This window comes from Zophobas morio, unplaced genomic scaffold (genome assembly GCF_036711695.1).
Source record: "Zophobas morio isolate AGI-343-1 ecotype UQ-CSIRO unplaced genomic scaffold, CSIRO_AGI_Zmor_V1 ptg000004l, whole genome shotgun sequence".
Lineage (NCBI taxonomy): Eukaryota > Metazoa > Arthropoda > Insecta > Coleoptera > Tenebrionidae > Zophobas > Zophobas morio.
This window is the reverse complement of record NW_026972109.1, coordinates 14,196,166-14,223,981: the sequence shown is the minus strand read 5'-3', so window position 1 is coordinate 14,223,981 and position 27,816 is coordinate 14,196,166. Positions and strand designations below refer to the sequence as shown.

At 33.2% G+C, this 27,816-nt stretch overlaps 5 protein-coding genes across 8 annotated transcripts in view; 3 read left to right on the top strand and 2 right to left on the bottom strand.

Moving 5' to 3' along the window:
- Window positions 1-1,957: 1,957 nt before the first annotated feature.
- On the top strand, window positions 1,958-3,336 carry LOC135142172 (large ribosomal subunit protein uL23). The gene is made up of 2 exons (XM_064073846.1): window positions 1,958-2,066; window positions 2,392-3,336. Exons 1-2 carry the CDS (start codon window positions 2,030-2,032, stop codon window positions 3,261-3,263), a joined length of 909 nt encoding a protein of 302 aa, XP_063929916.1. The 5' UTR covers window positions 1,958-2,029; the 3' UTR covers window positions 3,264-3,336.
- On the bottom strand, window positions 3,319-5,710 carry LOC135142150 (probable tRNA (uracil-O(2)-)-methyltransferase). The gene is made up of 3 exons (XM_064073823.1): window positions 5,342-5,710; window positions 5,200-5,292; window positions 3,319-5,145 (listed from the first exon to the last, which is right to left on the bottom strand). Exon 3 carries the CDS (start codon window positions 5,121-5,123, stop codon window positions 3,366-3,368), a length of 1,758 nt encoding a protein of 585 aa, XP_063929893.1. The 5' UTR covers window positions 5,124-5,145; window positions 5,200-5,292; window positions 5,342-5,710; the 3' UTR covers window positions 3,319-3,365.
- A 29-nt stretch (window positions 5,711-5,739) lies between these two features.
- Window positions 5,740-6,922, top strand: LOC135142198 (corrinoid adenosyltransferase MMAB-like). Its single transcript, XM_064073874.1, has 3 exons — window positions 5,740-6,160; window positions 6,210-6,552; window positions 6,602-6,922. The coding sequence occupies exons 1-3, from the start codon at window positions 6,099-6,101 to the stop codon at window positions 6,830-6,832; spliced, it is 636 nt and encodes a 211-aa protein (XP_063929944.1). The 5' UTR covers window positions 5,740-6,098; the 3' UTR covers window positions 6,833-6,922.
- Window positions 6,830-7,811, bottom strand: LOC135142189 (ribosome maturation protein SBDS). Its single transcript, XM_064073864.1, has 2 exons — window positions 7,604-7,811; window positions 6,830-7,551 (listed from the first exon to the last, which is right to left on the bottom strand). Exons 1-2 carry the CDS (start codon window positions 7,732-7,734, stop codon window positions 6,924-6,926), a joined length of 759 nt encoding a protein of 252 aa, XP_063929934.1. The 5' UTR covers window positions 7,735-7,811; the 3' UTR covers window positions 6,830-6,923.
- Window positions 7,812-7,891: 80 nt separating this feature from the next.
- LOC135142125 (protein phosphatase Slingshot) overlaps window positions 7,892-27,816 on the top strand; it is an 82,799-nt gene continuing 62,874 nt past the window's right edge. For 2 of the 4 annotated variants that reach the window (XM_064073793.1, XM_064073810.1), the window contains exon 1: window positions 8,461-8,724. In XM_064073793.1, the coding sequence (XP_063929863.1) occupies window positions 8,560-8,724 (165 nt within the window). In that variant the 5' untranslated portion in view covers window positions 8,461-8,559. Of the gene's footprint in view, window positions 8,063-8,460; window positions 8,725-13,913; window positions 14,002-27,816 lie in introns of those variants that run through there. The other 2 variants (XM_064073799.1, XM_064073802.1) reach the window with 2 other exon arrangements.

Genomic DNA, 27,816 nt, shown 5'->3' with positions numbered 1-27,816 from the left:
CACTTTAGGTCTTATTTTAATTTAATAACAGAATCCAGCGCAAAACGTGGGCAAGTTTATAATAAAAAACATATATTCAAGATTTAACGTCTGCACGTATGAGGCATTCTCTGCAGGGTCTTATGCCCAAGAACCGTAACGCTGTAAATACGCTTTATTACAAAAGTTGCTGCATAAAATTGAAATAATTCGAGCACAACCTGCGCTATTGTTAGTTGCATTGATTAAATACAATAAATATTGAATGCCCAGTCCGCAATATGCACCAATTCCTGGAAAAATCTCCAACAGCAATTTTTTAGTGTTTGGTTTAAACATTCAAAACCTGCAACCATTTATGTGAAGTTTAAAACAAGCAGTTATAAATTAAATGAAAACATCCGCATGTGTGTGTGTTTTGCTATAGTATCTACCCAATGAACGAATTTCTGCCTAAATAAGCGACTTAAAAATTCGCTGGATGTGGTGGACTTAATTCGACCATAAGCTGGGACCCAGTTCAAGCGCAGCTAACCACTTTAAAACCAAATTCGATTCTCCGCTTAGGAATGTTAACTGTTCTCAAAATTAAATATGCGTCTTTAACATGAATCCCTTTTCTTTTGTAGCTACTATAATTTTATAGAGTGAAATTTTATTAAAGTGCAGACTTTACGTCTCAATGCGTGCGTTTATTACTCTTCCTAAAGGTTTAAGAGGAATTAATAATAAAACTGAGAGAGGAGTTTAATAAATTTCTCGAATAAGAAAGAAAAAGGAAAAAATAATTAAAACACAATATGTAATGCGATAGTAGATAAAGACCCTGACTATCTAAAGTAGACATCAATATTTGTAAAGATATTATTCTGAACACTTATTGTTGTATGTTTACAATATACTGGTGAACTATAGGATGATAAAGAAACTTGTAAATGAAATTTAAGAAACGGCAGACAACAACAAAAACATAAACTAAAGTTTCAAGTGTATACACTTCACATTGTTTTTCACGGTGTTAGGGTATTTTGTCGCCTCTCTGCATCGATGAAAACAAAAGTTAAATGTTTCACAATATCGCTCTATTATGATGGAATGTTCTTAAAACACACTAAAATAGTCTCGACAAAACAAAACTTTTTTACCCGTTAACATGCAAAACAGCAGTTTCGAAAAGAAACGTTTTTCTCACCCCACCTTTCCCTAAGTTTCGCAATTTTCAGTAGTTGTTCCGGAACGCCCGTCAGGATCAAATATAGATTTAGGCGCTCAAACTTCGGATTTTTATAATCTTGCGCCCATGTCCTGACACGACAGGTTGCTCGCTTTTTCTCGAGGATCGTTTAAAGTGAAATATTATTTTTCTGGACGAGGAATGATCATCAGTACATCCAGTGAATCAGCAGTATTGAGGAAAATCATCAGTCTACAATTTGACATTGTTAAGTTTCACTGACATCATCACTTCATCTGTCACCGTTTCCTAAATTCCCAGTGAAATAATCCCAATTCTGAAAATGCTGAAACTCATTTTTCCACTACTCACCACCTTATCCTCCCTGCTTATCTGTCGCACGACTACGTATAACGAGTGTGGAGAAGAGCACTTTTACTACGACAAAAACGATATTGAAACTTTAAAATGCGCTTTGGAGTATTTGGAAAACTCGCAGAATTACACAAATACTTCCACAGATGAGGCTGAGAAAAGCCCAGCTTCGCCCGCGGTTAGTGTATTAACAATTACCCGTGATAAAGTGATCCACCCTATGTACGAAGAATCATTTACGGAGATATTGTGCAAGAAATGTAGCATTCAGTTATCAGATGCTAAACTAGCAATGACAATAAAGTGTTTTCAGTGCTTGGATGCTGAGACTAACACCCAGACAACTGCAACAGAATTTAGAAAAGTATTGATTTACTAAAACCCGAAATCACTAGTTTAAATTGAATTTCGCGCGCTGATAATGACATTACCGTGGCGCTGTCGGCACCTTCCGGCGGCCACCACTATAACTATTTCTTTTACCGTGTGTTCGTGACAAACATGGCTCCTACAAAGCCAAAATCAGCGGAAAAGTCCGGTAAGTAGTATTACTTTCACTAAAAAACACTGAAATGAATGGCTTAAATCATAATCCTTGCATTATGAATAAGTTCCAGCATGATTTACGCGAATTAACACCCGTGTAAAGTGTTTGACACTCGAACCACGCGGCCGTGTCCACATGCCCCTTTTTGTAGCCCTAAATCTCCCAAACCACCCTACCTTTCACCCTTACAATGATGATTAAATGTGTGGGAATCTCTTTGAAGCCCGTGAAAATACCCAATACACAAATCTGACCCTGTTTACATCCTCCAATAATTGAGGTTATGTCGTTCCATACTCAAGTCACACTTTTCCAGCTCCCAAAAAAGAAGAGAAGAAGAAGCCCGCCTCAGCCCCAGCCGCTGCAGCTGGCGCTAGCACTTCCTCCAAAACCCCAGCTCCGGCCCCTAAAGCCGCCGCCAAAGCTGCAAGCAGTGGATCTTCGAAGCCATCTGAGAAGAAAACCACTGCCAAAACTCCAGCGCCTAAGCCCGCGGCCGCCGCTAAAGCTGCGACAACTGGCAAAGCGGCGCCGGCCCCTGCCGCCGCCGCCAAGGCTAAAGCTAAACCCACAGCGAAGACCGCGGCTAAACCTGCTGCCAAAGCCGCTGCTAAACCTACGGCTAAAGCGACAGTGAAGAAGGCGACTGCTAAGGTTGGAGCTAAGCCGAAAATTCCACCAAAGGCACTGGTGACGAAGCCCAAGAAGACGGTGCCCGTTAAACAGCAAAAGGGGGTTGGAAAGAAGGTAGCGGCACCTGCAGCGCCGGTTCAGAAGGCGTTGAAAATACAGAAGAAGGTGATCAAGGGGCCTCATGGCACTCACGCAAGGAAGATCAGGACTTCGGTGCACTTCCATCGCCCGAAGACATTCAGACCACCCAGAAATCCTAAATACCCGAGGAAGTCGGTACCGAGTAGGACTAGGATGGACGCGTATAACATTATTAAATTTCCGTTGACTACGGAAGCAGCGATGAAGAAGATTGAGGATAATAATACTTTGGTGTTTTTGGTCCACACTATGGCAAACAAGCACCATATCAGAGCTGCAGTTAAAAAGTTGTATGACATTAATGTGGCTAAAGTCAATACTTTGATTAGGCCTGATGGGAAGAAGAAGGCGTACGTCAGATTAGCGAGGGACTACGACGCGCTGGATGTTGCCAACAAGATTGGGATAATATAAAAGGTATCTTCAATTTTAATTTTTTGTACATTTATGACATGAATAAAGTTGGAGATGCTCTTTCTTAAGTTTATTGATAAACTTTTTTAATAAACAATAAAATTAATCGTCTATGTGTTTGTAAGCACAAGTTTCTGATTGATGGAGACACCCATCTGGGTGGTTTTTGAAAAACCAACAAGGTTTGTCCTTATATTTGCTAGATTCCTTTAAACTTAAAGGTTTCTGTAAATTTACCATGCCCCAGCGCACATTAAATATGTATTTACGGTTCTTGAGCAAAGTTTGTAGCCCTCCACATTCATTTTTCAGTGACTGTTTATCTTCAGGGGATATTTTATCACAAAGTTCGTTCAAGTTTCTTGTTCCACCTTGATTCCAAGATTTTCCGTCAAACTCCCGTCTTAGAGGAGACAAAGTTTCCAATAATTCCTTAACAACAAAGTTAGTTATTCGTGTGATTAAGTCTCTGTTCAGACGAGAGCAATTCTGGACGGGTTCAACCGCATTTCTGGGTTTAAACTCCTTCAAATTGTCAGAAATTAAATTCGAAATTTGTTTTTTAATTTCGCCAATTTGTGAATCATCAAAATTGTCTCTGACACCCACCAAACAGACTCTCCTTGTCGACGGAATCCTTAATTTGTCAATGGAAGTTGTAAAGCCACACATATTTGAAAGATTTTCAACATAATCCAAGTAGTCTCCATACTGACTCAACTTAATGTTCACTCGTGCGTACTTACAACCATTCAAATCATATGGGCAACAAGGTAAAACGAAATAGTTTGTTCTGTTTGAACTATTGAGTGCAATTATGGGAATCCAAGGGGTCAATTCATCGGAATGGTTACCAATAACCCATGTTGCTTGAGGAAATGTAGAATCCGGTTTGACAATCCCAATTCTTAAATCAGCTTGATCTGAATACAATTCCCAAACTTTACGGCTCCTAACATCCAACCCAAATCCTGTATAACCTTCTCGGTTTAAAATGTACACTAATAGACCGTTACCGCAGCCACAATCCACGAAATTGATATCCTGAGCTCCAATCTTACGCCACAAACAAATTAAGTACGTCGCAATAGCAATATCCTCAAAAATGTATTTTTGGGGATCAGTTTTTGCTTTGGTAGGCCACTGTCGTACCAACTTTTCCCCATACTTCTCTTTGAGACTGGAATAAAGCGTGTAATACTCGTCAGACGCTATCAAACTCAAGGACCCAACACCTGCGTCTTCAAGAACACCATTTTCCGCCCATTTCAAGACTTTTGGAAACAATTTATCTGATAGCCACTCGGCAGCACTGGTGTCAGCATCCTCAAAATTGTTCAAAACGATTCTTAGATTCCCACTTTGCGTCAACTCTATGTGATACGGAAAACGAGGCGCTACCAGTGGGTGATCTTGCTCTTGCACTGCAAAGAACGTCGCCGTTCGCTTTTCTTTGTCAAAAATCACAACCTCGAGACATTTGTGTGGGGACTGTCTTGGAAATAAAACGCGCAATGAAATGAACTGGCCATCGACGCTGTTGTGAAAATCTTCTCTTGTAACGTTTGTGATTGTGGCTTCTTTGTCGTAATTTTCTGTAACGGCTTTGATAAAATCAGGCGTGAGTTTTGTGAAGTCTTGTGCTTTGCGAATTTTGTAAATAAGCGCTTCCCATGTAAAAATTTCATGGAGGCGTTTAATGCGGGGGCAATGGAAGCCAATTTTGCAGAAAAAAATTGGGGAAACCGTTGCTAGTTTCCTGTTGACTACGTGGGGTTTATCATGGTACACTAAAACTGAATTCCAGAAGCTTTCTAAAGGGAGGAGGGTAGAACTAGTCGCTAGTGGAATTTGGTCCATTCTAGTTCTTCTTATCAAGGTACTAGAAAATTATTATTTGTTTACACGTGTTATTAAATAATAAAAAATGTATTACCTTTTTTAAAACCCAGTCAGCATCCTCATATGATCGCGCTACAATTTGTCTAATTCTCTCTGGATCTGATTCTTTTACGTGTTGTTTAAAACTCTGTAAGTGCTTTGTTTATATTATATTGATAAGAGGACGTGGAACTTACCTGTTTAATCATAAATTTGTAATGTTTTTTGGGGCCCTCTGGTAATTTATCACACTGACGTATTAAATACTTGAATAAAACTTTCGGGGGCGTGTCACCTTTCGATGTGCAAAAATTTATTGTATTTCGGGTGAAACGTGGCTGGAAATATCGATAACAAAGTTTTAGCATGTTCTGACAAAAAGTTAGGTTAGGTGAGGTTAGGTTCATCATTATTTTACAAATAATTAACTATAATCCTTTGAACAGGTGTTGTAATAATTAGAATTATTATAAATATAAACAACTGTTTCTTTGTAATTCACGTGAATTAATAATTAAAATTAATTTTCTGGGTTAAGTGACGTAACCTTTGACACATGGTAGTGAGGTTATTGTCATGGTAGAAGGAGTCTCCTTCTACCATGGTTATTGTGTCAATTTTTTTGACTATTATTTCAGCATTTCATACTCCTACAAATGGTTTCGCATTGACATGACACGGTTTATTTATGTATAATTAGGTTTTACAACACATTTTTATTATCGCTATTGAGTGTCAATAAAAGTAACACAATTAGAGTGAACAGTTCATTATTTTGTCTATTTATCTATAATTCTATATGCAAACAATTAATTGTCTCCATACTGAATTAATAAAAAAACTTGTTGAAATTTTGAAAACATTACGTGACGTAACCTTTGCCACCGCTGTCAACCCCTGGCCACCCTAACCTCAATCCCCCTCAGTGTTGTCCTCCCAATTTCAACAACTGAGATGGTTTTTCGGCGTATTTTTCATCCCCAAGTGACTATTTTTTTCCGAAATTATTGCGACAAGTAAGTACTACTATTTAATAACCCCTAGCCATCAATTTCTAAATCGAAGGAAACAATTCCAATATTTTAACCGAAACGGCGATACCGGAAGTTCTCGGACCCTCACGTCTAATCTTTTGCCTAAAGACGATCGAATTTTTAACGCAATTGGGGCAACTGAAGAACTACTTAGTTACATAGGCTTAGCTCGCGAACACGCCCAAGAAGTCGAACATGAATATGCAGATAAGCTCAAACGCATTCAAACGATCGTTATAGATTTAAGTACCGCGATTTCACGCTCACATGATATTTCTAAAAAGTTGATACCGAAAAACTACACCAAGGAACTAGAAGACTGGATTCACGAATACTCAAAGGAACTGCCACCACCAGAGCAATACATTATTCCGGTAAGTGTGATGGGGTTGATTAATTTGGTTATTAATGAGTGAATTGTAGGGAGGAGGGGTGGCGAGTGCGTCGCTGCATGTAGCACGGTCTATATGTCGCAGGACGGAACGCACAGTGGTGCCCCTGGTTAGAGAAGGGCGCCTGCATGACGAAGCTCTGATTTACTTGAATAGATTGGGTGATTTTTTGTTTGTTGTGTCTAGAATGGCTGCTAAGCTTGATAAGAGAACTGAGTCAATTTATATTCCCAAACCTGATGAAAAAGTGCAAGCTCAATAATTAGTGTAGGTGTGTATTTATATTTTGTATATACATTGTTACTGACAAGTAGGAAGTTTACAGAGATTTTAATAAAATTAATTTACAAGCGTTACATGTATTCAAGCCCTGAAGCCATTTCCTTATATGATAGTACTTCAAGGTAGGAGCCGTTTTTTATTTCTGCTTGGACCATCTGATCGATTTCTTTGAAGTAGCCAGGATCTATTACAAAAATCAGAGTTAATTGGTCCTCATCACGATCTTCTTTTTCTATTTCAACGCTTTCAAATTTGCTAATTTTATCTTTAAATTTCTTCGCTATTTTCCCTTTTGAGATAACTTTCAGCCGCATCTTCGCCCTCTCCAACGGTATCTGCTCTTTCAGGAGTTTAATCACCTGAAGAGCTTGTTGTTTAGCGGATTGGTTAGGTTTAATAGAGTAGTGCGCATCTTTCATCGCTTTTTCAATGATTGTGACAGGGTATGGTCGTTTCAACTCCGGGTTGAGGCATTTTTCAGCTACCGTGGTGGCGATATCCTTGAAAAGTTGGTCGTTTTGACTTTGGCGCTCTTTATCAGAGACCTGCAGCTCCCCTTTCATCAGAATTTCTTTACAGATTTCTGTTTGGTCATCTTTTCCAAACGCTTTAATTAAATCTTCTTTCTTCGCAACTTGCCCTTTCGACACATTCATGAAAACGGTGTGTGACTGGAGGACTTCATCGATGTCTTTCTCCCTGGACATGTTAATTTCGTTGTGCAATAATTCGAAATGTCCGCTCTACTTACACTTGGTTTCTCCATGACACAACTTTGTTGCGATAACAGGCGATCTCGAAACGTTTTCCTCCTTTTTTTATTCGCACTACGGCAATATTCGTCAGTCTGATTTGGTTTGTTGGCGTGAATATTTTGGACATTTTTGAGGTTTTTTATTTGGATGCACATTTGACAGATCACGGAGTTCACGTATTGGTGTGTAGAGGGCGCAGGTTGCATGCCAAAAACCGTGATTGGTTAATTTCCGTGACGAGCCCTCTGATTGGTCGAACTGAAAGTATTGAACATGGAGCTGGATGTGACGTTTGTTGTCTTTCGTTTTGTCAAAAATATTTGAGTAATTTTTTTCGAAAAGTGTTTTTTTGAGGAGAGAACGGGACTGATGTGGCAGTGTTGTGACAATTGGGAGAAATGGCCCTAGTTACGGTGCAGCGGAGCCCCAGCACCAATAATTCACCAGCGAGCCTCGTAAGTCCCTAAATTTCCTCCCAGTCATTGTTTATATTTAGAAACACTTAAAAATCCAGCATTATTAATAATTGACGCGTCCACACCCCACACATTTAATTTAAATCGAACCCAATAGGTTGATATTTAATTAAGATCTTATCTAATCAGAGCCGCCGTAATCATAATTCATAAACCAATAATAAACGCTTCCATCTCCGTTTAACAATTAACAAACCCATCAATCGATCGCTTTTTTCCATAACAATAAAATCGCCTTCCTCAAAAGGCATAAAGCCACTGCTGTCACCTTTTCCGACCTGTTTATTCCCAACATGGACAATAACGGTACCAGGGTTTTTAGCACCGTGCGGTTGTCGTTATTGAGACTCCGATCGCATTCGCAGCTGTTCTGTCAGTTTGCTTCAGGCAGCCTCGGTGAATGCGTGCGTGCGTACAACAAAACCCAAATATTAACCACCCCCTTCGCGGCAATGTCTTGTGATTAGTTGGTGACGATGCTGTACATCCTGCCGCCCCCGAGGACCCCCAACCCGCCGTCTCCGTGGGAGAGCATCCTGTGTGCCGGCGGTGGCGGCGGCAGCGCCAACGGCGCCGCCTCCTGGGAGGGCAAGAGGAAGCCGCCGAGGGTGCGTTTGAGGAACTTGCCGACCAAGAATGATGTGAGTATGCCGTTGCGTCACTGAATGGGGAAGCGGAGTGTGGCGGTTTTTTTGCCGCCTCCGGCACGAGGAAGCGATCGAAATGCATTGGCTCTGTCCCAGGAATCGATAGATGTTCGACCGGTTTAGAGATACGATTTGCAATTCATTGATCGGAGGCTGGGAAGATGCGGTGATTAATGGTCGAGGGGCGGCTATGGGGTGAGAATGGGGTGCATTGAACTTTTGGATTTAAAGGTTTTGTTTTTAATTTTAAAGAACTTGGGAATCGTCGAAGTGGTTCAAGTTTATTGAATTCAGGTAGTCCACCCTGAATGGGTCGATTTTTTCGGTCTGTGTATATTCTTTTGTGTGATCATGATGTGCTCGCGCTTCAAATGATAAATTCATTGCCATAGACTTTGTGTGGATATTTGTACGTATATTTTGAAAATTTATTTTAAATATAATTGTGTTGGTAGAAAAATTAACAAGAGAATAGGGCAGATCGTGACGTTTTAAAATTTCACCCCTTTATTATTTACAATAATCTCATAATGTGAAATTTCAATTTAATGCTCATCTTTCTTTATTTGTTGATATGTAATTTAAAAAAATCTTATTAACTTGTTATACAACAATGTAATTGTTGAAAAATAATTAAGGTTTCTTTTAGTTTGTTAGATAATACCTATATGTAAGTCGTGTATTAAAAAAATGATAATAATAATAATAATTAATATTTGAGATCTTGCAAATCCAGATATATGTTATTAAAAAGAAATTTGATCGGTTTGGCAAATTCCTAGCCAAATACGCAATAAAAAGTTTAATCTTATCATTTTAGTTTACAGCGTATATGTATGTTATAGGAAAAACGTTTATATTATTCCTAATACATGCACTAATTAATCCCTGCCATATGTGTTGAAAAGTTTGAAACTTCCAGTAAATCTTAATTCCTTTAGTATTAATGTTAAAATTAAAAAAAATTACAAATTAACATGAAGGAAGTGATATAATTACAGTTTCGAAATTGTAATACATACGTAATTACAAAACGAGAATAATTAAGTTTTGTAAAGTGGGTAATTTTTTGCAAATTCAAAAAAACCGAAAATTTATGTTGCTTTCAAAGTATTCAGTAAAAACAAGTTATATAACGAATGTCGCCTTAGAAATATTAATATCGGGTTTCACCAAGGAAAGCTACCTTTAGTCTATTATTATTTGTTATAAAAATAATTTGTTGACATATTTCTTACTGTAACAACTTCAGCGTTACGACTTTATAAACATTTTATGAAAACAAAGAGGATTTAAAATTATTTGCATAGAATTTACCTCCACCGAAAGTACAATTAAACAATTAAAGTTTCATAAATAAAGCATAACATTTTTTTTTATGATAACCCGTGCATTTTTTCCAAAATTTATATAATTTATTAGTAAAATTTTGGCTTGATGTCATCATATTGGGTGGGGGTGGACATACAGATTTTTGTTAGCGTTTTACAGTTTACACTTCACAGCAATCAGTTCAGTCGTTTCGGATATATCTATATAATAAATCACTAACAGACGACAGACCGAAGTGAAAGATTTATATACCTACTTACGCTATTACTATTAAAATATTCGATACTACTAAATTTTTATTCATTCACAAATACCATCGCAAATAAAGTAGGCAAAAATAGGTTTCCCGTTTCCGTCTGTATGTCGTCTAACTGTCCGACAGATACATAACGTCCCAAACCACTGTTGTCAAATTTTATATGTACTGTAGGAATATAATGTGTATGATAAAACATCAACCAAAATTTTGTCCTCGCCAACAAATACTCCTATAGTTGTGGTTTATGAATCCGCCTTGATTTTTACCCTAGGCATGCAGATTTTCGTAAAAAAGGCCAATTGTATAATAAATAACGTTTTATATTAGACGGTTTTTTAAACTGTGGCTCTTTATTATCTATATATTTGTAAATTATAGAGGTTATCACAAAATTATATATATATATAATTAAAAAAAAGCGGGATTTGTGTGGTTTGCACTAAGCTTATCAGTTGGCAATAAATCATCTTCTAAACATTTCTTGCTTATTAGATTTAGATATTTAGTGAAAGCCGCCCCTGAACGAAACGACAGCAGCCGGTCGAGCTTCAGTAAACACGTTATTTACGACCCTAAAGCCTTTTCTATTGTAAACGACTTAACTTCCACACAATAGGATAATTTTAAGATGACCATATAACCTTATAGCTTTTGGTTTACTTTAAATATATTTTGCTTTTTTTTTATTAATATACGTAGTCGTCTTCTCACAACAAAAACTTTTGGTTTTGCCTTCTTAGCACACGACGAATCAAAAAAATCATCACAACAAAAACTCAAAACATGTTTAAAACGGTAAATTTTTGTAGGGAATTACAGATTTTGCAGTTATGTTTCGCCTCTCGATCGGCAACGATTAAAAAATTCATCACGAGATTAAGCCCCACCCATACCTGCCCCGACCTCAATAGTGATGAAGTTTTCATTTGTTGTTAGACCGAGGGGCGGAGCGTAATTGCAAAATCCGTATTTTCCTACAAAAATGTACCATTTTAAACATTTTTTAAGTTTCTTGTTGTGAAAAGATGACTACGTATATTAAGAAAAAAAGGCAAAACCCATTCGTCTCCATCTCAACCTGGCTTTAATTTTTACTTAATATACTTCGTATTTTTTGAACAACATGATACTCAAAAACATGTCTTACGTGGTAATTTTTCGTTATAATAAAAATCTTTAAAATGGCTTGAAAATTAAATATTCATAAGTTTTCAAATACTATAATGTACGTTCAACAAAAACTCAGACTTTTGGAAAAACTTTGTATTTCTGACGTGAGATTGTGAAACAACAAAATTAAACACCAAGAGAGGTTTCCGAGTGTAAGCTAAAAAAGTGTTGTAATGGGTCCATCTTGCGAATAGCTACTTTCATGTTTTCTTGGCGTTTCATGATCCCTAAAGCCTTCGATTCCGTCTGTCTGTAGCGATTTTTATTAGGGATCTTAAATTTCCAAACCTATTTTTGTTAAATATTATGTCTGTTAGGAATATTTATAGATGCTAAAAAGCTCATCTGATCACCCCCATCAACAATTTGGTGAGGTCACCTCAGAATTTAAATCACCATTTAAATTTATACTTGTAGTTTATGAATGCGGCTTGAATTTTTATCCTAGACAGTCAAATTTTCTCACAAAAAAATCCAAATTATGTAATTTTATTTTATACCAGTAGGTATAAGAGCAACTCGAGCATAAAATTAATAAGGGAGAGGTCGCCGGTTCGACTCCTCATTATCTATTTTTTTTAACATACAGCGATTGCCATAAAATAAAAAGAAAAAGCGATTTGGTGGACTATACATCAAGGGCGAGAGAAGTTCTGTCTAAATAATCTTCGACCAATTTTATTAATGAACTAAATTTTTTTTTATTTGTTATGTAAGTAAAGTAAGTTTTTGATATAATGGATACTTTGATTCTCGAACTAGGAGAGAGACTCAATGTCTTTGAGAATAACATATGTTCAATTTTCTGGTCTATTACTTACCTGCATGGTTTTCCTTAATTATAAAAAAATAATGCACATCATAAAGTTATATAAAAATCTGTTTCTTCAAGTTATATTACACAGTCTATTTTGTGGCATGACCTTGGCCTTCGAAATTTTCAAATCTGTAAGTAATACAAGCTCCTAGATTCAATCTTAATACCATATTCAGACACAAATATGTCTTCCCAGATGTACAGGTAATAACGAAAAGGGTTTTATTTACGGTTCATGTCTTTATAAGAAATTTAGTTTTCTACCTGGAATTAGGACTACCTGAGGATTCAAATCTATAATCCTTTCCGAGAATATTAGATAAATTGCCAATTTGCTTTTACAAACACGGAAATTTTATTGCCCTGCACAGGTAAAGAGAGTAATAAATAATTGTAAACTTAATCCCTAACCGGCACTGTACCAGGAGCAGGTAGAATCCGGTGCCAGGGGTGTGCTTGTAAAATTTGACTGGGCCGTCACACGTTTAAAACTTGTAAATATTTGACAGCTGTACCCCTCATAATCACGTCATAAAACTATATTACTTTAATCATTATTGCATTAGCTAAGTCTTTTTTCACTCGTAAATCAACAACTGTTTCGCCCAAGGCGTCAACCATCAATCCAAACACCACAATCCTAATTTTGTTGGGTGCCGCTCAAAAAATTCAATTCTCGATTTTATAGAAAGCACAGTTAACGCAGTAACTGTTACCGACCTTTTTACAGCTATAAATAATGTCAATGATGGATAATTTCAACTGGCAGTGACTTTTTCATCGGGCCGTGTATTTTTGTGCACCGTAACACAATATTGCAACAACAAACTCGACCAAATCCGAATTCTTCTCACAGCTACTACCGATCCAATTAACCTAGATCGATTTTTGGATATCGCCCAAAACCGCATCGATCTACATCCATCATCATCGTGTGCGGCAAAAAAGAACACCGTGAGATCAACTCTGGTGCGAAATTGCAAGATCAGACTCGAAATTACCGTAACGAATCTTGTGCTTCCTTTTGGCACTGTCACATCCTGTAGAAAGAGTACAAAAGTCAAACTTACTGTAAAACGATCTCGTCTAAATTCGTCGCTGGTATTTCGTACATTTCCTAGATAAATAATCTCCGATGAATCACCATCGTAAAAGGATAACGTTCGGTTTTGGGAAGTTTGGAATATGGGATTTGGTTTGGTAGCGACAAAGCAGGCAACGGGTGGATGATGCTGATGATGATAATACCTCTGAGTAATCTTGCTAATTTGTTACCCTGTTAAACTGATAAGGGATCCGAAGGGAATGAGTCATGGTAAAGAGAAAGTTATTAGGGAATAGGATGGTAATTAGAGAGCGGGTGTAACAAAATGGTCAAGGTTACAGTGACAAGCGGTATGTTTACATAAGTGATAAGGACTATCAGTTACAATTTGGGTATTTGTTTGATTAAGGAAAATTGTCGCTGATTATTGATTAAGAAACAAAATCTCGATTGTTTAACGGGAGTCGTGGGCGCGCCCTTATTTAATTTATTTGAAAAAATGCACTATAAACGTACGTTGTGATAAGATGGTTTCAGTGTGTTAGGAGTAGACAGACGGACCACAGCGTGTTTGTTTTGAGTTAGCGTGGTTGTATAGTGATAAAATGTTCCTGCGTTGACGGTTTATCGCGCCCTGGAGATTCCAAGGTAGATGGTTTTGGTGATTTAAAACGGTTTTCTTTCGGTAATTGCTTTTAATTTAAACCACAAAAATCGTCTCTTACATTAAAATTAATTGTAGGAGGAAGCCATCTTTTTTTTTAATTTACGCAAGCATTTTTTTCATGCAGCGCACACAATGGTAACGGTAGGCGTCTTTTGAAAGGAAACAAATTTCATCATGCACTCGAAAAATTAATATCTAGATTTTATTGTTGCGATACGAATAAGTGCACGCGTGGTATTAATCGATAAAAAAAATTGACAGTAGAAAAGTAATTTAGGAACCGGCGTTGGAAATTTTTCATGGTGAGATTGCAACATAACCTTGTAATAATAAGTAATTAAACTCTGCTTTAAAATTCTTGTAATGGAATGTTACATAACAGCATTTGCAGAATCTCAAATGTGCGAGTTGGAATTATCTTAAATTAACCTTTCATGGAGTAATGAGGAATTCTTCGTTACGTTGCGATATTTTTTATAATTTGTGGAGTCGACGTGATGAAGGTGAACGTGCCTTTTACAGTGTGGAATTTAAAAAAGAACTAGTAATGAGAAAAGTTTGAAGGTTTTTTAAAAGTTGCAGAATGTCGTTTGTATTTTTTGGGGGCAGATCCTTAACGTAAAACGAGCCGCGGTTCTTAGTGAAAAATATTGGTCGAAGGTTATTTCGAACTTCCCTCGCCCCTGAAGTGCAGCCCAACAAATCCGCTTGATTTTGTTTTCTGATAACCTCTATAAAGTAAAAACCGGTGGTGTAAATGACACTCCCTCGCCTTTTTTTACTCGAATTTTTCAATTTTCCATTTTTTTGTTTCTTCACTTTTTCAATTTTCTACCTTTTGAATTTTCCCCTCGATTTTTCCATTTTTAGATTTGTCATTTTTCGGTTTAAAATTTCTCGAGTTTTCAATTTTTACTTTTCGATTCTTTAATTTTTCATTCCTTCAAATTTTTTATTTGCAATTTTTTGTTTTAGCTTTCAAATTTCCAAATTTTTAGTTTTTCGTTTTTTCAATATTCTGATTTTATAATTTTTTGTTAGTTCAATTTCAGCCTCTTCGTTTCTTTAATTTTCCGATTTACAATTTTGTAATTTTTTTTGTTTCATAAATTTCAGGATAGTCTTTTTTTGGTGGAATCTTAATTCTTTTTTCGTGTTTTTGTTCCTTTTTTGGCGTATTTTTTGTAACCTTTTTCCGCCTTTTTTTTGTTTCTTTTTGTCGTTTCTGTCGTCATTTTTTGGTCACTGTCTTATCCCTTATTTTTCATTAAATTTTTTTGTCGTCATTTTTTGGATCTTTTTTGCCCTTTTCTCGTATTTTTTGTCCGTTTTTGTCGCTTTTTCATACCCTTTTTAGCGACTTTTGTCATTCTTTTCCCTTTGTCGGTTTGCCCATCTCCTTTTTTTGTCATTTTTTTTTATCGCCTCTTTTGTACCATTTTGGCTTTATTTTCAGTGGAGTTGTTATTGCATTTTTTTATTATTAAATTTTTGTTTTTTTATTTTACTTTACTTTTGGATGTTTGAATTTTCAGATGTTTTTATTGTCTTTATTTTTTCAATTTGTGGATTTGCAATTTTGGGTTTTTCAGCTTTCAGAGTTTTTAATTTTTCGTTCGTTCAATTTCAATTTTTTCGTTTCTTTAATTTTTCGTTTTACATTTTTCAATTTTTTTTTGTTTCTTCAATTTCAGGATATCGAAGTGTTTCCTGGTGGAATCTTAATTTTTCTTTCATGTTTTTTGTACATTTTTTGGCGTATTTCTCTAGCTTTTTCCCGCCTTTTTTGTTTCTTATTGTCACTGGTATTTTTTCTCATCTTTTTCCGTCTTTTTTTGTCATCCCGTTTTTTGTCGTTTCTGTCGTCACTTTTTGATCGTTTTTTTTGCCTTTTTCTCGTATTTTTTGTCGCTTTTTCATACCCTTTTTTTTTAGCGACTTTTGCCACTCTTTTGACTGGCGTTATTTTAGTATTATATTTTAATTGCATTTTTTGTGGCTTTTTGTAGTATTTTTATCCTCTTTTTCCGCCTTACTTTTCCCTTTTTTGTCGCTTTTCCCACCTCCTTTCTTTTACCGCCCTTTTGTACCATTTTTGGCTTATGTGCTTATATTCTTCAGTGGAATTTTTATTGCCTTTTTTCGACGTTTTTCTTATTTCAGTTTTTGTCACATTTTTTCTGACCTTTTTGATTCCCTTAATTTTAGCGCATTTTTCTTTCATTTTTTGGTGAGATCTTTCTTGATCGTCTTTTTTGTCGCCATCTTTTGTATTTTTTTAAATTCCTTTTTTTTTTCAGCGGCATTTTACTCACCTACTTTCTTATGCTCCCTTTTAGTACCTTTTCTCTCTGCATTTTTTTTTTCTCTTTTTTTGTGCTCCTTTTGTTCTAGTCTCGTTTGTTTTGACCTTGTTTCAGTGACATTGTTGTCACCTTCTTTTTCGTCTTTTTTGTCCTTTGTCACCGTTTTTTTTGTTCATTTTATTTATTCCTTATTTTTTTACACTTTTTTTGACGTGTTTTCTTCGTGATATTTTCTTTTGTCGCAGAAAAAGCTTCGTCACTTCGATGAGACCAAATTACAAAAAAGAATGCGAGTGCAGCGAGTATGTGCAGGAATTTTTGAAAATAATTTACCATTGACCTTGAGAAGCTAAAAATTCATTAACGATAAAATTAGCTGAAACTTTAATTAGACGGAATTTCGCTCGCATCAGATATTGATATATTAAGTAGAATTCAGTTAGCACATGTTTGGGTGACGTCATAAAAATTTTGGTGGGGATGAATAGACAACTTTTGGTTTAGGGTTTTTATTATTAAATTTTTCGTTTTCTTATTTTCCAACTTTTGAATGTTTCAATTTTCAGATTTTGGAATTTCACGAGTTTTGAATTTTTGGATTTTTCAATTTTTCGATTTGAAATTGTCGTTTCGGTTTTTTATTTTCTTTATTTTTTCAATATGAATTTTTTAAAATGTTTGAATTTTTCAATTTCTCAATTTACAATTTTTCGGTTTATCAACCTTTCAATTTTAAAATTTTTCATTTCTTCATTCTTTTTGCTTGTAATGTACGAATAAACATATTCTATTCTATTCACTTCTTCAATTGTTCATTTGGAATTTTTCTATTTTTCATTTTAAATATGTAATAATTTTTAAAATTTCTCTCTTTCAATTTACGATTTCAGAATTTTTCCATTTTTCATTTATTGGATTTTAAAACATTTTTTCGACTTTACAATTTCGACGATTCCATAATTTTTCGATTTTAAGTTTCGCGATTTTTAATTTAGTTTAATCAATGTTTCACTTTTCCGCTTCTTCAGTTCGTCGATTTGCAATTTTTCGATTTTCCATTTTCTCCATTCTGCAATTTCTTCTTTTTTCAGTTTTTTATTTTCTATTTTGTTTTAATTTTTTATTTTAAACTTTTCGAATAAAAAAAGAAAAATTGCAAAATTGTAAAAATTTCAAAAATCGGTACACTCAAGAACTTCAAAAATTGAAGAAACAAAAAACCAAAAAGTGCAAAATAAAAAACCAGAAGTATTGTAAAATCGAAATATTAAAAATTAAAGAAATCGGAAAATCGCATAATTGAGAAATCCAAAAATTGCACAATTCAAAATTGAAAAATCGAAGAATTATGATATAAAATGTAAAAACCTCATCAACATCTTTGCAAGGACACGTATCAATTGTATTGGCAAATTTTCGGGAAAATGAGGTAAGTCGTTCTATAATCAATACAATAAATTGCCTCACTTATTATTATTATTTTTTTTTTTTAGTTAACCTATATAGATAACTTTAAAATCTATGAGTGTATTGATAAACCACAATTATAGTCATAATATTTTGCATATTTCAGTGACAATTTATAAGGCAAAATTTTGAGATGACATCATCAATTTTTTAGAAGGGATAAAGGAATAAATTTTGATTAACGATTTACCGTGATAACGATAACCTTAAAACGTTTGCAAGGTTTCAGACAAGTCGGTTTTGCAGTTGCAAAGTTAAATTACAAAAATCTGGATGTCTACGGTAAAAACCGAACACAGATTCATAAACCACATGTGAAGGGTTATTATTTTATAAAATTGAAATAATATTTAATTAGATGTTTATCCAAATTTTGGTTAGCGTGTTACCATCCACACGATATAAAATTTCACAACAATCGGCCAGACAGACGGACAGAAACGGGAGACTTATTTTTTCGTACTCTACCGATAATAAAACGTCAAGAAAACGTAAAAGTAGCGAGTTGTCCAATGGACGATTACAAGTACATAGTTTTACGGTCAAGAAGTAAAAATTAAAAGCGTTTCAGTTCAAACCAATTGTCGAATATTTGTGTGCTTTTGATAGTACGTCATGTCACATCTACATAGCAGAATCAAGAGATAAAGAGTTCCGTTGCATATTATATTTACGAAATCGTAAATAAACTACGAAAGAAAGACAGAAAAAAGCACAATGACACTGTAAACAGAAATCAAAAACCCCAAAGTTATTATAGAATTATTTGTACTGTGGTTATCGTATTTAATTTAAATAAATAAAAAGTTGTGTTACCCAAACACACTTGATTACCAAAACACTTTTCTCTGTATGTTACTAAACTTTGGTAAACTATATACATTACCTGTTTACGAAATAAATTATGCAACGCAGAATCCAGGAAGTAATTGTTAGACACATTGTAGTATAGTTTGCAATACTTTTTTTTTTCAAAAATTAAGACGACTGTTTAAATTAGTTACACTGTTTTCAAGTTTTATTTATATTTTATTGCTTTGCTATTATAATACCCAATACACAACAAATTATGTAATCAAGTTTTGTAGACAAATTCGAGTTAAAAAATTGTTTTTCAACAACGCCTGAAACAATGGCCACTATAAAAGTGCAGTTGGAATGTTCATTTGTTCGTCAAACAGTAATCAGTTCTCATGGTAATTGGTGACATAATTTCGCATTGTTGAAAACCAATTTTCAACCTGTATTTGTTCGAAGCAAATACGTGTTTTAAAATATGAACTTTTGGCGTTTTCTGTACTAAACGTTGTGCAAGCATTTGTTCCCGCTACGGTTTTCATTTTTAGCAAACCTTAAACGTGAAACACCAGTATTTCCATAAAATGGATTCCTTTTATGGAAATTTAACACCTGACTCACACCTGACGTAATTTGCAAGACAGTATCTGGTAAATATCTCTGTGATCCTTGGATTTTCAAATCCACTTGTACGACTGGCATCAAAGTTGGATTTTTTAAATTCCTACGAAATTGAATTTGAGCTCGGCGGGGTGTTCGTACAAGATAATACACACCTATTTCTAGCTGTTTATGAAAAAACCCAGCATGGCATCCGATTGTTTATTCCCTTTTAACCTCGGAACCATTCCGCGACTTCGATACCCTGCCAGGATAATAACAAACGGAACGTCACGGTAATGAAACCAGCGCCACTTTCTCTCTTTGTTCTGATCCGATTGTTCGAGACGTGATTTTGTGTCTCAATTCGGAAAAAAATGGATATTTCACGCACAAAGTGCGTAGGTTTATTTACAAACAGACTAATTACAATGCACGCCGGCCCGATTTGCATAAAAATCCGCTTAAGACCCAGGAAAAAAACAATACCTACTATGAACGACATGTTTTATTTATCTCCATCGTCATAATTTGCATTTTAATGCTACTTTAATTAAAATATTCGATTACTTTTGATCGATAAAGTATGCGAACTCCCGACTCGAAAAAATGTAAATTGAACAACGTTACTTTTTATTGTTGTTGGAAATTTAATAAGTGCGGATGTTGCGCTGATTTTTCATCTAGCGCCTGCGGGTGACGGTAATTTAAAAATGATTACTTTCGCCTACTGCGACGCCCCGGCGCAACAATCATAATGTCATCATCATCATCAGCTTTATTGTGGACGACTTCATACGAAATGGGTTAAAATGGCGGACAAACAATACAAAACACGCTCATTTCCGCATGACATCAATTTTTAATATGTGCTATTACAACGCGGTTTTTGATCGACATGTAACGGTTCGCAGAACTTCCACGCTTTGCCGGCCAACAAAATCTATCGATTTCGATCTGTCAACTTTCTAGAAAAAGACACCGCCGTGATCTCATTGACCACTGAGAAATAATCTTTCTCACGTCAGATTTTATGTACGATACGACGTATAACGTAATCACAGGAAATTAGATGTTTGAACGCAACAATTATATGGCTTAAGCCGGTTACTTAAGTAATGTGCTGTTACGTACGCGCATGAGTTGACTACCGCATTAGGGATCAACTCGAACTTACACAGAAGGTGTTCTACAGTTGGGTCTATTAAACTAACATATGGATAGAGGATAGGTCATCGGTTTATAAACATCGGAAGCTTATGTCTATAGAAATATTGGGTTAAAAAGACGAGGACAAAAGACTGACAAAGGTAAAAGCACCAGAAACACCAGTAGAAACAACCGGTGACTGAAATAAAGACAATTTGAATTATTCATTGACAAATTCTCTGGTGCTGATCTATCATTCTTTTATATTTTTAAATCTTCAGTGTCCCACATTGTAGTAAATCCTGAGTTTCTTTCTGCATTTTTATTGTAAACGTCATCCAATTCTAAGTTGAAGACAAGGGGAGTCAATACTGACCCTTGTTACTTCCTGAGCGTAAGCTAAAAAAGTGGTCTCCTGATTCCGTCGTCTGTATCAAGTTTTATTGGACGTTTAATCTCTGAAACTGGACCGATTATTGTCAAATTTTGACGAATCATCCCCACCACCAATGGGACGACGTCATCTTTATTTTAACTTATAAGGGTTATCATAAAAAAAATAAAATCCGCAAAATCAGTTATAATTTTTCGAAAAATTTGGATTTATGTATTTTCATTCGATCAATTTTTGACGTTGCAATTTTTCCATTTTTCAATGTTTCGGTTTCATATTTTTAGTTTTTTCAACTTTGATGTTTTTAATTTTTTGTTTCTTCAATTCTTTGATTTGCGATTTTGCAATTATGTAATCTTTTGGTAGTACAATTTTGCATTGTTGTGTTTTCAGTTTCCCAATTTTTAATGTTTAGATTTTTCAATTTCTACATTACCTCATTTTTTTAAGTTCTTGAAAAATATTTATTTTTCATTTTCTCAATTTTATAACACAATTTTTCGTTTATGCAGTTTTTTAAATTTGCATTCTTTGACTTTTTAATTAATCGATTTTCTTTAATTTTCAATATTTCGATTTTTCGATAATTTTTTAATTTTCATTTTCTCGATTTTATATCACAAGGTTTCATTTTTTGCTTTTCCTTCGATATTTTAATATCAGTTTTTCGTTTTTTCGTTTTCTTTCATTTTTCAATTTTTCCATTTTTCAGGGTTTCGGTTTCATAATTTTTCGGTTTGCAGTTTTTCAATTTTCGAATTTTTCGATACAATTTTTAATTTTTTGATTTTTCAAATTCTCGGTTCCCGAATTTTTCAAGTTCGCGGCTTTTACTTTTCATTTTCTCATTTTTTAAAGTTTAATTTCTTCTTTTTATGTTACAATTTTTGGTTTTTCATTTCCTTTATTTTTTCCTTTATTGCTTCAATGTTTCTTTCGATTTTATAATTTTTCAGATTTTCAAACTGTGATCTTTTAATTCCTTGATTTTACAGTTGTTGAATTTTTCAATTTGCATTTTGGATTTCCAATTATTCGATTTTCCGATTTCTTCAATCGTCAGTATTTCAATGTTACATTTTTCGTTTTTCTCGGTTTTGCACTTTTTCGATTTTTTAGTTTCTCAATTTTTAATCTTTCGATTTTTGAATTTTTCGTTTCTTGAATTTTGAGATTGTTCAAAGTTTTCATTTTATACCTTTTTGTTTGTTACAATTTTTTAATTTTTTCATTTTTCAGGGTTTCGGTTTCATAATTTTTCGTTTTTTCAGTTTTAATTTTTTTCAATTTTTTGATTTCTCGGCTCCCAAATGTTTCAATTTTTCGGTTTGCAGTTTTTCAGTTTTCAAATTTTTCGATATAACAATTTTTCATTTTTTAATTTTTCGATTTTTCAAATTCTGGGTTCCTGAATTTTTCAAGTTCTTGGCTTTTATTTTTCATTTTCCCAATTTTTTAAGTTAATTTCTTACTTTTATGTTACAATTTTTGATTTTTTCATTTTCTTTATTTTTTCCTTTATTGCTTCAATCTTTGGTAATTTGAATTTGTAATATGGTTTAAGTCATTTGTTAGTTATAATTTATTGTAATTATGTGTAATTCATTTGTTATTTTTGTATTTTAATGTAACTTATTGTATTATAATTTTTTTTCTTTTCTTTGTACTATATTTCGTATGTGGGCTATGCCCGTTGAATAAATACTTTAATATACTTTCGATTATATAATTTTCCGTTTATTCAATTTTTCAGATTTTCAATCTTTGATCTTTTGATTCCTCGATTTTACAATTTTTTAATTTTTCAGTTTGCGCTTTGGATTTCCAATTATCCGATTTTCCGATTTCTTCAATCGTCCGTATTTCAGTTATACATTTTTGTTTTTATTTCGATTTTGCACTTTTTCAATTTTTTAGTTTCTCAATTTTTAATCTTTCGATTTTTGAATTTTCAAAGTTTTCATTTTATACTTCTTCGTTTTTTGATTTTTGATTTTTCAATTCTAAAATTTTGCAATTTTTCCATTTTCTTTTAATTCTTATAAAAATCGAAAAACTAAAAGATAGAATACATAATGGGAAACTGAAATATCCAAAATTGAAAAAACGAAAAATTAAGAAATCCGAAATTGAAAAACCGAAAATTGGATATCGAAAAATTCAAAAATTGAAAAGAAATCACATTGAAGAACCGAAACGAAAAATTGCCAAATCTAAAAATTGAAACATCCAAAAGTTGGAAAACAGAGAAACTGAAAAATTTAACAATGAAAACTCGAAATCGTGAAATTGAAGAAACAAAAGAAAAATGTAAAATTGATATTGAAAAAACAAAAAATTATGAAATCGCATCATTAAAAAACCGGAAAAGTGAAAAAAAAAACAAAAATTGCAAAATCGAATAACGTGGAAAATCGAAAAATTGCAAATCAGAACTGAAGAAACGAAAAAATTGAAACGTTGAAAAACCAAAGTCTCGAAACTTAAAAATGGAAAAAAATAATGACCCGTAAAATGGAAAGAAGAAGAAAAGAATCCAATGGAAAAATTGAAAACTTCAAAATTTGTACGTAAAGTCGAAAAATTTTATCACCGAAAGATGGAAAAATTAAAAATTAAATATGGAGAAATTGAAAAATATAATAAATGAAAAAGTTTAATAAAACCCAATCATTGAAAAATGGAAAAACTCTAAAATCGTAAAATTGAAAAAGCAAAATATTTTAAAAATTATGATTATTACATATTTAAAATGAAGTCTAGAAAAATTGTAAATCAAAAATTGTAGAAACGAAAAATTAAAAATTTAAAAATTGAAAACTCGAGAAAATTAAATCAAAAATTGCAAAATTTAAAAACTGAAGAAACGAAAAGAATAAAAAATTGAAGAATTGAAAAAGTCAAAAAAGCTGCAGTTATTCAATTTCGATTTTCCAATTTTTAAATTTTTCAATTCTCGTAAGCAATTTTTGGACTTTCGCTTCATTTTTGATATTTCAATTTTACAATTTTTACAATTTTTTTCAAAATCGAAAAATTTAAAATCAAAAAAGTAAAGTATTGGAAAAAATAAAAAATGAAAAACTGAAAACAGAAGAAATTGCAAAATGAAAAAAATGGAAAAATTGCAAATAAAAGAACTGAAGCGACGAAACAATGAAAAAATAAAAATCGAGAAACTTAAATATCGAAAAATATTAATTAATCAAAAATTGGAAAGAACAAAAAACGAATGAAAACGAAAAATTGGAAAAACCCAAAAATTGAAAAATCACAAATGAGAAAGTTTTAAAATCCAATAGGTACATAATTGAAAAGTGGAAAATTCTAAAATCGTGAAATTGAAAAGGTGAAATTATTTAAAAATTATGATTATAACATATTACCTGCATATTTAAAATGAAAACTAGAAAAATTACAAATCAAAAATAGAAGAAATTAAAAATTTAAAAAGTGAAAACTCGAGAAAATTAAATCGAACAATTGCAAAATGTAAAAACTGAAGAAACAAATGAATGAAAAGTTGAAAAATTTTAAAATCCAAGTCAAAAAAGCTACGATTATTCAATTTTTCAAAGTTTCAATCTTTGATGTTTCAATTCCTCTCCAATTTTAAAATTTTTCAATTATGAAATTTTTGGACATACATCGAATACATATTTCGTTTTCAATTTTGCAGTTTTTCGATTCTTAAGTTTCTCAATTTTTAAACTGTCGATTTTTTAATTTTTCGTTTCATCAATTTTTCAAGTTCTTGATTTCCAAGTTTTCGATTGATATCTTTTTATTTTTTCATTTTTGATATTTCAATTTTGCAATTTTTTTCAAAATCGAAAAATTTAAAATAAAAAAACTAAAATATCGGAAAAAATAAAAAAATGAGAAACTGAAAAAAGAAGAAATTGCAAAATGAAAAAAATGGAAAAGTTGCAAATAGAAGAACTGAATAAACGAAAAATTGAAACAATGAAAAACTAAAAATCGAAAAATATTAATTAATCGAAAATTGGAAAAAAAAACGAATGAAATCGAAAAAGTTTTAAAATCCAATGACTGAAAAGTGGAAAAATTCTAAAATCATGAAATTGAAAAAGCGAAAAATTTTAAAAATTATGATTATTATTATTACATATTTAAATTGAAAACTAGAAAAATTCCAAATCAGAAATTGAAGAAACGAAAAATTGAAAACTGGAGAAAGTCAAATCGAAAAATTGAAAAATTCAAAAATTGGAAAACTGAGAAACTTGTAAGTCGAAAAACTGAAGAAACAAAAAAATGAAAAATTAATGAATTGAAAAATTCAAGTCACAAATGCTGCGGCTTTTACACTGTAGATGATATGAAAAATCCCAAAAAAATTTTTAGTTTTTCAAAGCTCGCTTGAAATAACCATCGACCAATTTTTTAAACCGGTTTGATTCTTCGTTTCAAAACTTTTAGTTTTGCGCTATTGGCTTTGTGTATTGTAAATTAGCCCTTTGCCAAGTTTTCTTTCTTCTAATGTTTTCCAAACGGTTTCTCTTTTTTTTATGGAACTCCATATCTATAAAACATGTTTCTATCAATCTTCCGGTTCTAATCGCTTTCGCCGATATTTGTCTAAATATGAATATCTTTATTTGTTCCTCTCTTTCTTGTGAATCCGCTCTGGCTTTCTTCTAGTGTGTGTTCTAGTTTTTCTCTTAACGTGTCCTTTAAAATATATGGCATATGTTTTTTCGAGATAAAGCAAAAAACTAAAGCTACACCCAACTAACAAAAAGAAAATGTTTCTCGTAGAAATCTGACCCCACACCTATTATTTATTTATTCCTAACCAACTGTACAATCCAACAGGTACACTGCATGATTTTCGTGAGTACGAATTAATTACCTCAAGCTCAAATCAGCCCGATCTCTGAACTAAATACATCAAAAACTGTCCACAAAAAACCGCAATCAGCATAGAAAACTGACCCAACCCATACAACCCACCATTGTCCTGTCAAAACTACTTCTCTCCGTCCATTAATTCGTACAATGACATCAAAGTTCCTTGATGAAGGGTGCTAATAACCCGATTACGGGTTACACTACATCTCTGCTTTCTCCTCTCCGACAAAACACAGTTATTTTCGTTTTGATTATACCATCTCTGTGAATTTTTATTCACAATGCTAATGACAGTCAGCCCGGTTTCGAAACGGTTTTCGTCGGACCAAATCTGAAACCCGTGCTTCCACATAAAATTCTTAATTAAGACATAAACGTAGGAGCCGCAATGCCATCGAAAAAGAAAAAGGGTGGTCGTATGCAACGAAACCAAAGCGCATCCGTTTTAATCAACACCGCGTCCTACTTTTGCTATTATGGAATCGTACAAAAGCGCCCGATTTCGAAGTGAAATTTTGCGGTTTGTTTGTCCACGGACCGACGCCGCAGGTTATGTTGTTATGTGTTCTCTCTTGTTAAAAGTTAAAAGGCTATTAATTTGCCGAAAAAAGGTGCCCCAGCGAGATGAAAAGTGGACTAAGGCGGTTTTAGATACAAGTGGAAAAAAAATATTGGGCCAAGAGGGATACGAACTGCGAGATCGTATCGGAAACAAGAATACGAAGCATTTTTCTTTTTCCGAAGCCGCATTTTTGATTGAAATTTTGCTACTAAACGAGGTACATTTTTATCATCGTTTATAGATAGCACAAAGAGCTTGATAAGAACCCATATTGGGGTTTAGAAATGCGAATTTATTAAGGCAATTTTTGTCACGTAATCTTGAAAGGTTTTGATGTTGATGCTGTTGGACAAAAATAAATTTAAACTGTTTAAACAGCACTTCTTTAAACTTTGCTTACCATTTTGTCATCTAGATAGTATAATTTTAATTAAAATTTGACAAATATACCCTTCTAAACCTACCAAATAACCTGATCAGTTCGAGTTTTTTTTTTTTTGAAGACATTTTTTAGGATTTTATGTATACTAAGACCGTTTATCGAATAGATGGAGTTGTAAAAGTGCGTGATTTTTACGTGATCTTTGAAAACTCTAGTATTATTGCTCGAGGGATGTCGGCAGTTGAATTATGTGCGACTGTTCTATACAAGATTTCGAGCGGGAATTTAAAACAATCGGCTGTTAACGAGAGATAAAAATTTGGGCAATTTATCTACACAAATACTCTGTAAACTTGCCTTCAGCAGATCGAAAATTTTTGGATATTCCAATGATTTCCGTATAGAAGAAACAAAAAATCCCGCTTCTTTAAAAAATTATAAAAATTATTTACGATTTTGGTTTTCTGATTCCCTCTAGAAAGTAGAAACCAGGAGCACAAATAGGAATACCCCCTAAGCTTTTTTTTTCCTTCAGTTTTTCTTTTTTTTATTTTTCTTCAGTTTTTCGATTTGCAATTTTTCTAGTTAAGTTTGGATATTTTTCAGTTTTCCAACTTTTGAATTTTTCAATTTTTTGATTTGCAATTTTTGGTTTCGCTCTTTTATTTTCTTTATTTTTCAGTATTCGATTTTTCAATGTTTCGATTTCATAATTTTTTGTTTTTTCAATTTTAATCTTTTCAGTTTCTCGTTTCTTCAATTTTTCGATTTGCGTTTTTTTTTCAGTTTTTCAGTCTTTTGTTTATTCAGTTTTTAGATTTTGAAATTTGTTGGTTAAAAATTTCTCGACTATTCATTTTTGAAGTTTTCAGTTTTTCGATTTTCTAACTTTTAAATGTTTCAATCTTTGGATTTTGCAATTTTTCAATTAAAAATGTCAAATTTTAATGTTCAATTTTCCGATTTTTCCATTTTTCGTTTCAGTTTTGTTCATCGGTTCTTTTGCGTTGTTTTTTCAGTTTTCCGATTTGAAATTTTTCAATATATCATTTTTTTTGTTTCTTCAGTTTTACGATATGCAACTCTGCAAGTTTTCATTTTTAGATTTTCAATTTTTTCGATTTGCAATTTTTCGTTTCGCTTTTTCCGTGTTCTAATTTTCTAATTTTTCTTTTTTCAACGTAAAATTTTTCAATTTTTCTATTTGCAGTTTTTCAGTTTTCAATTTTCCTATTTTTCAACATTTAGATTTTTTTAATTGTT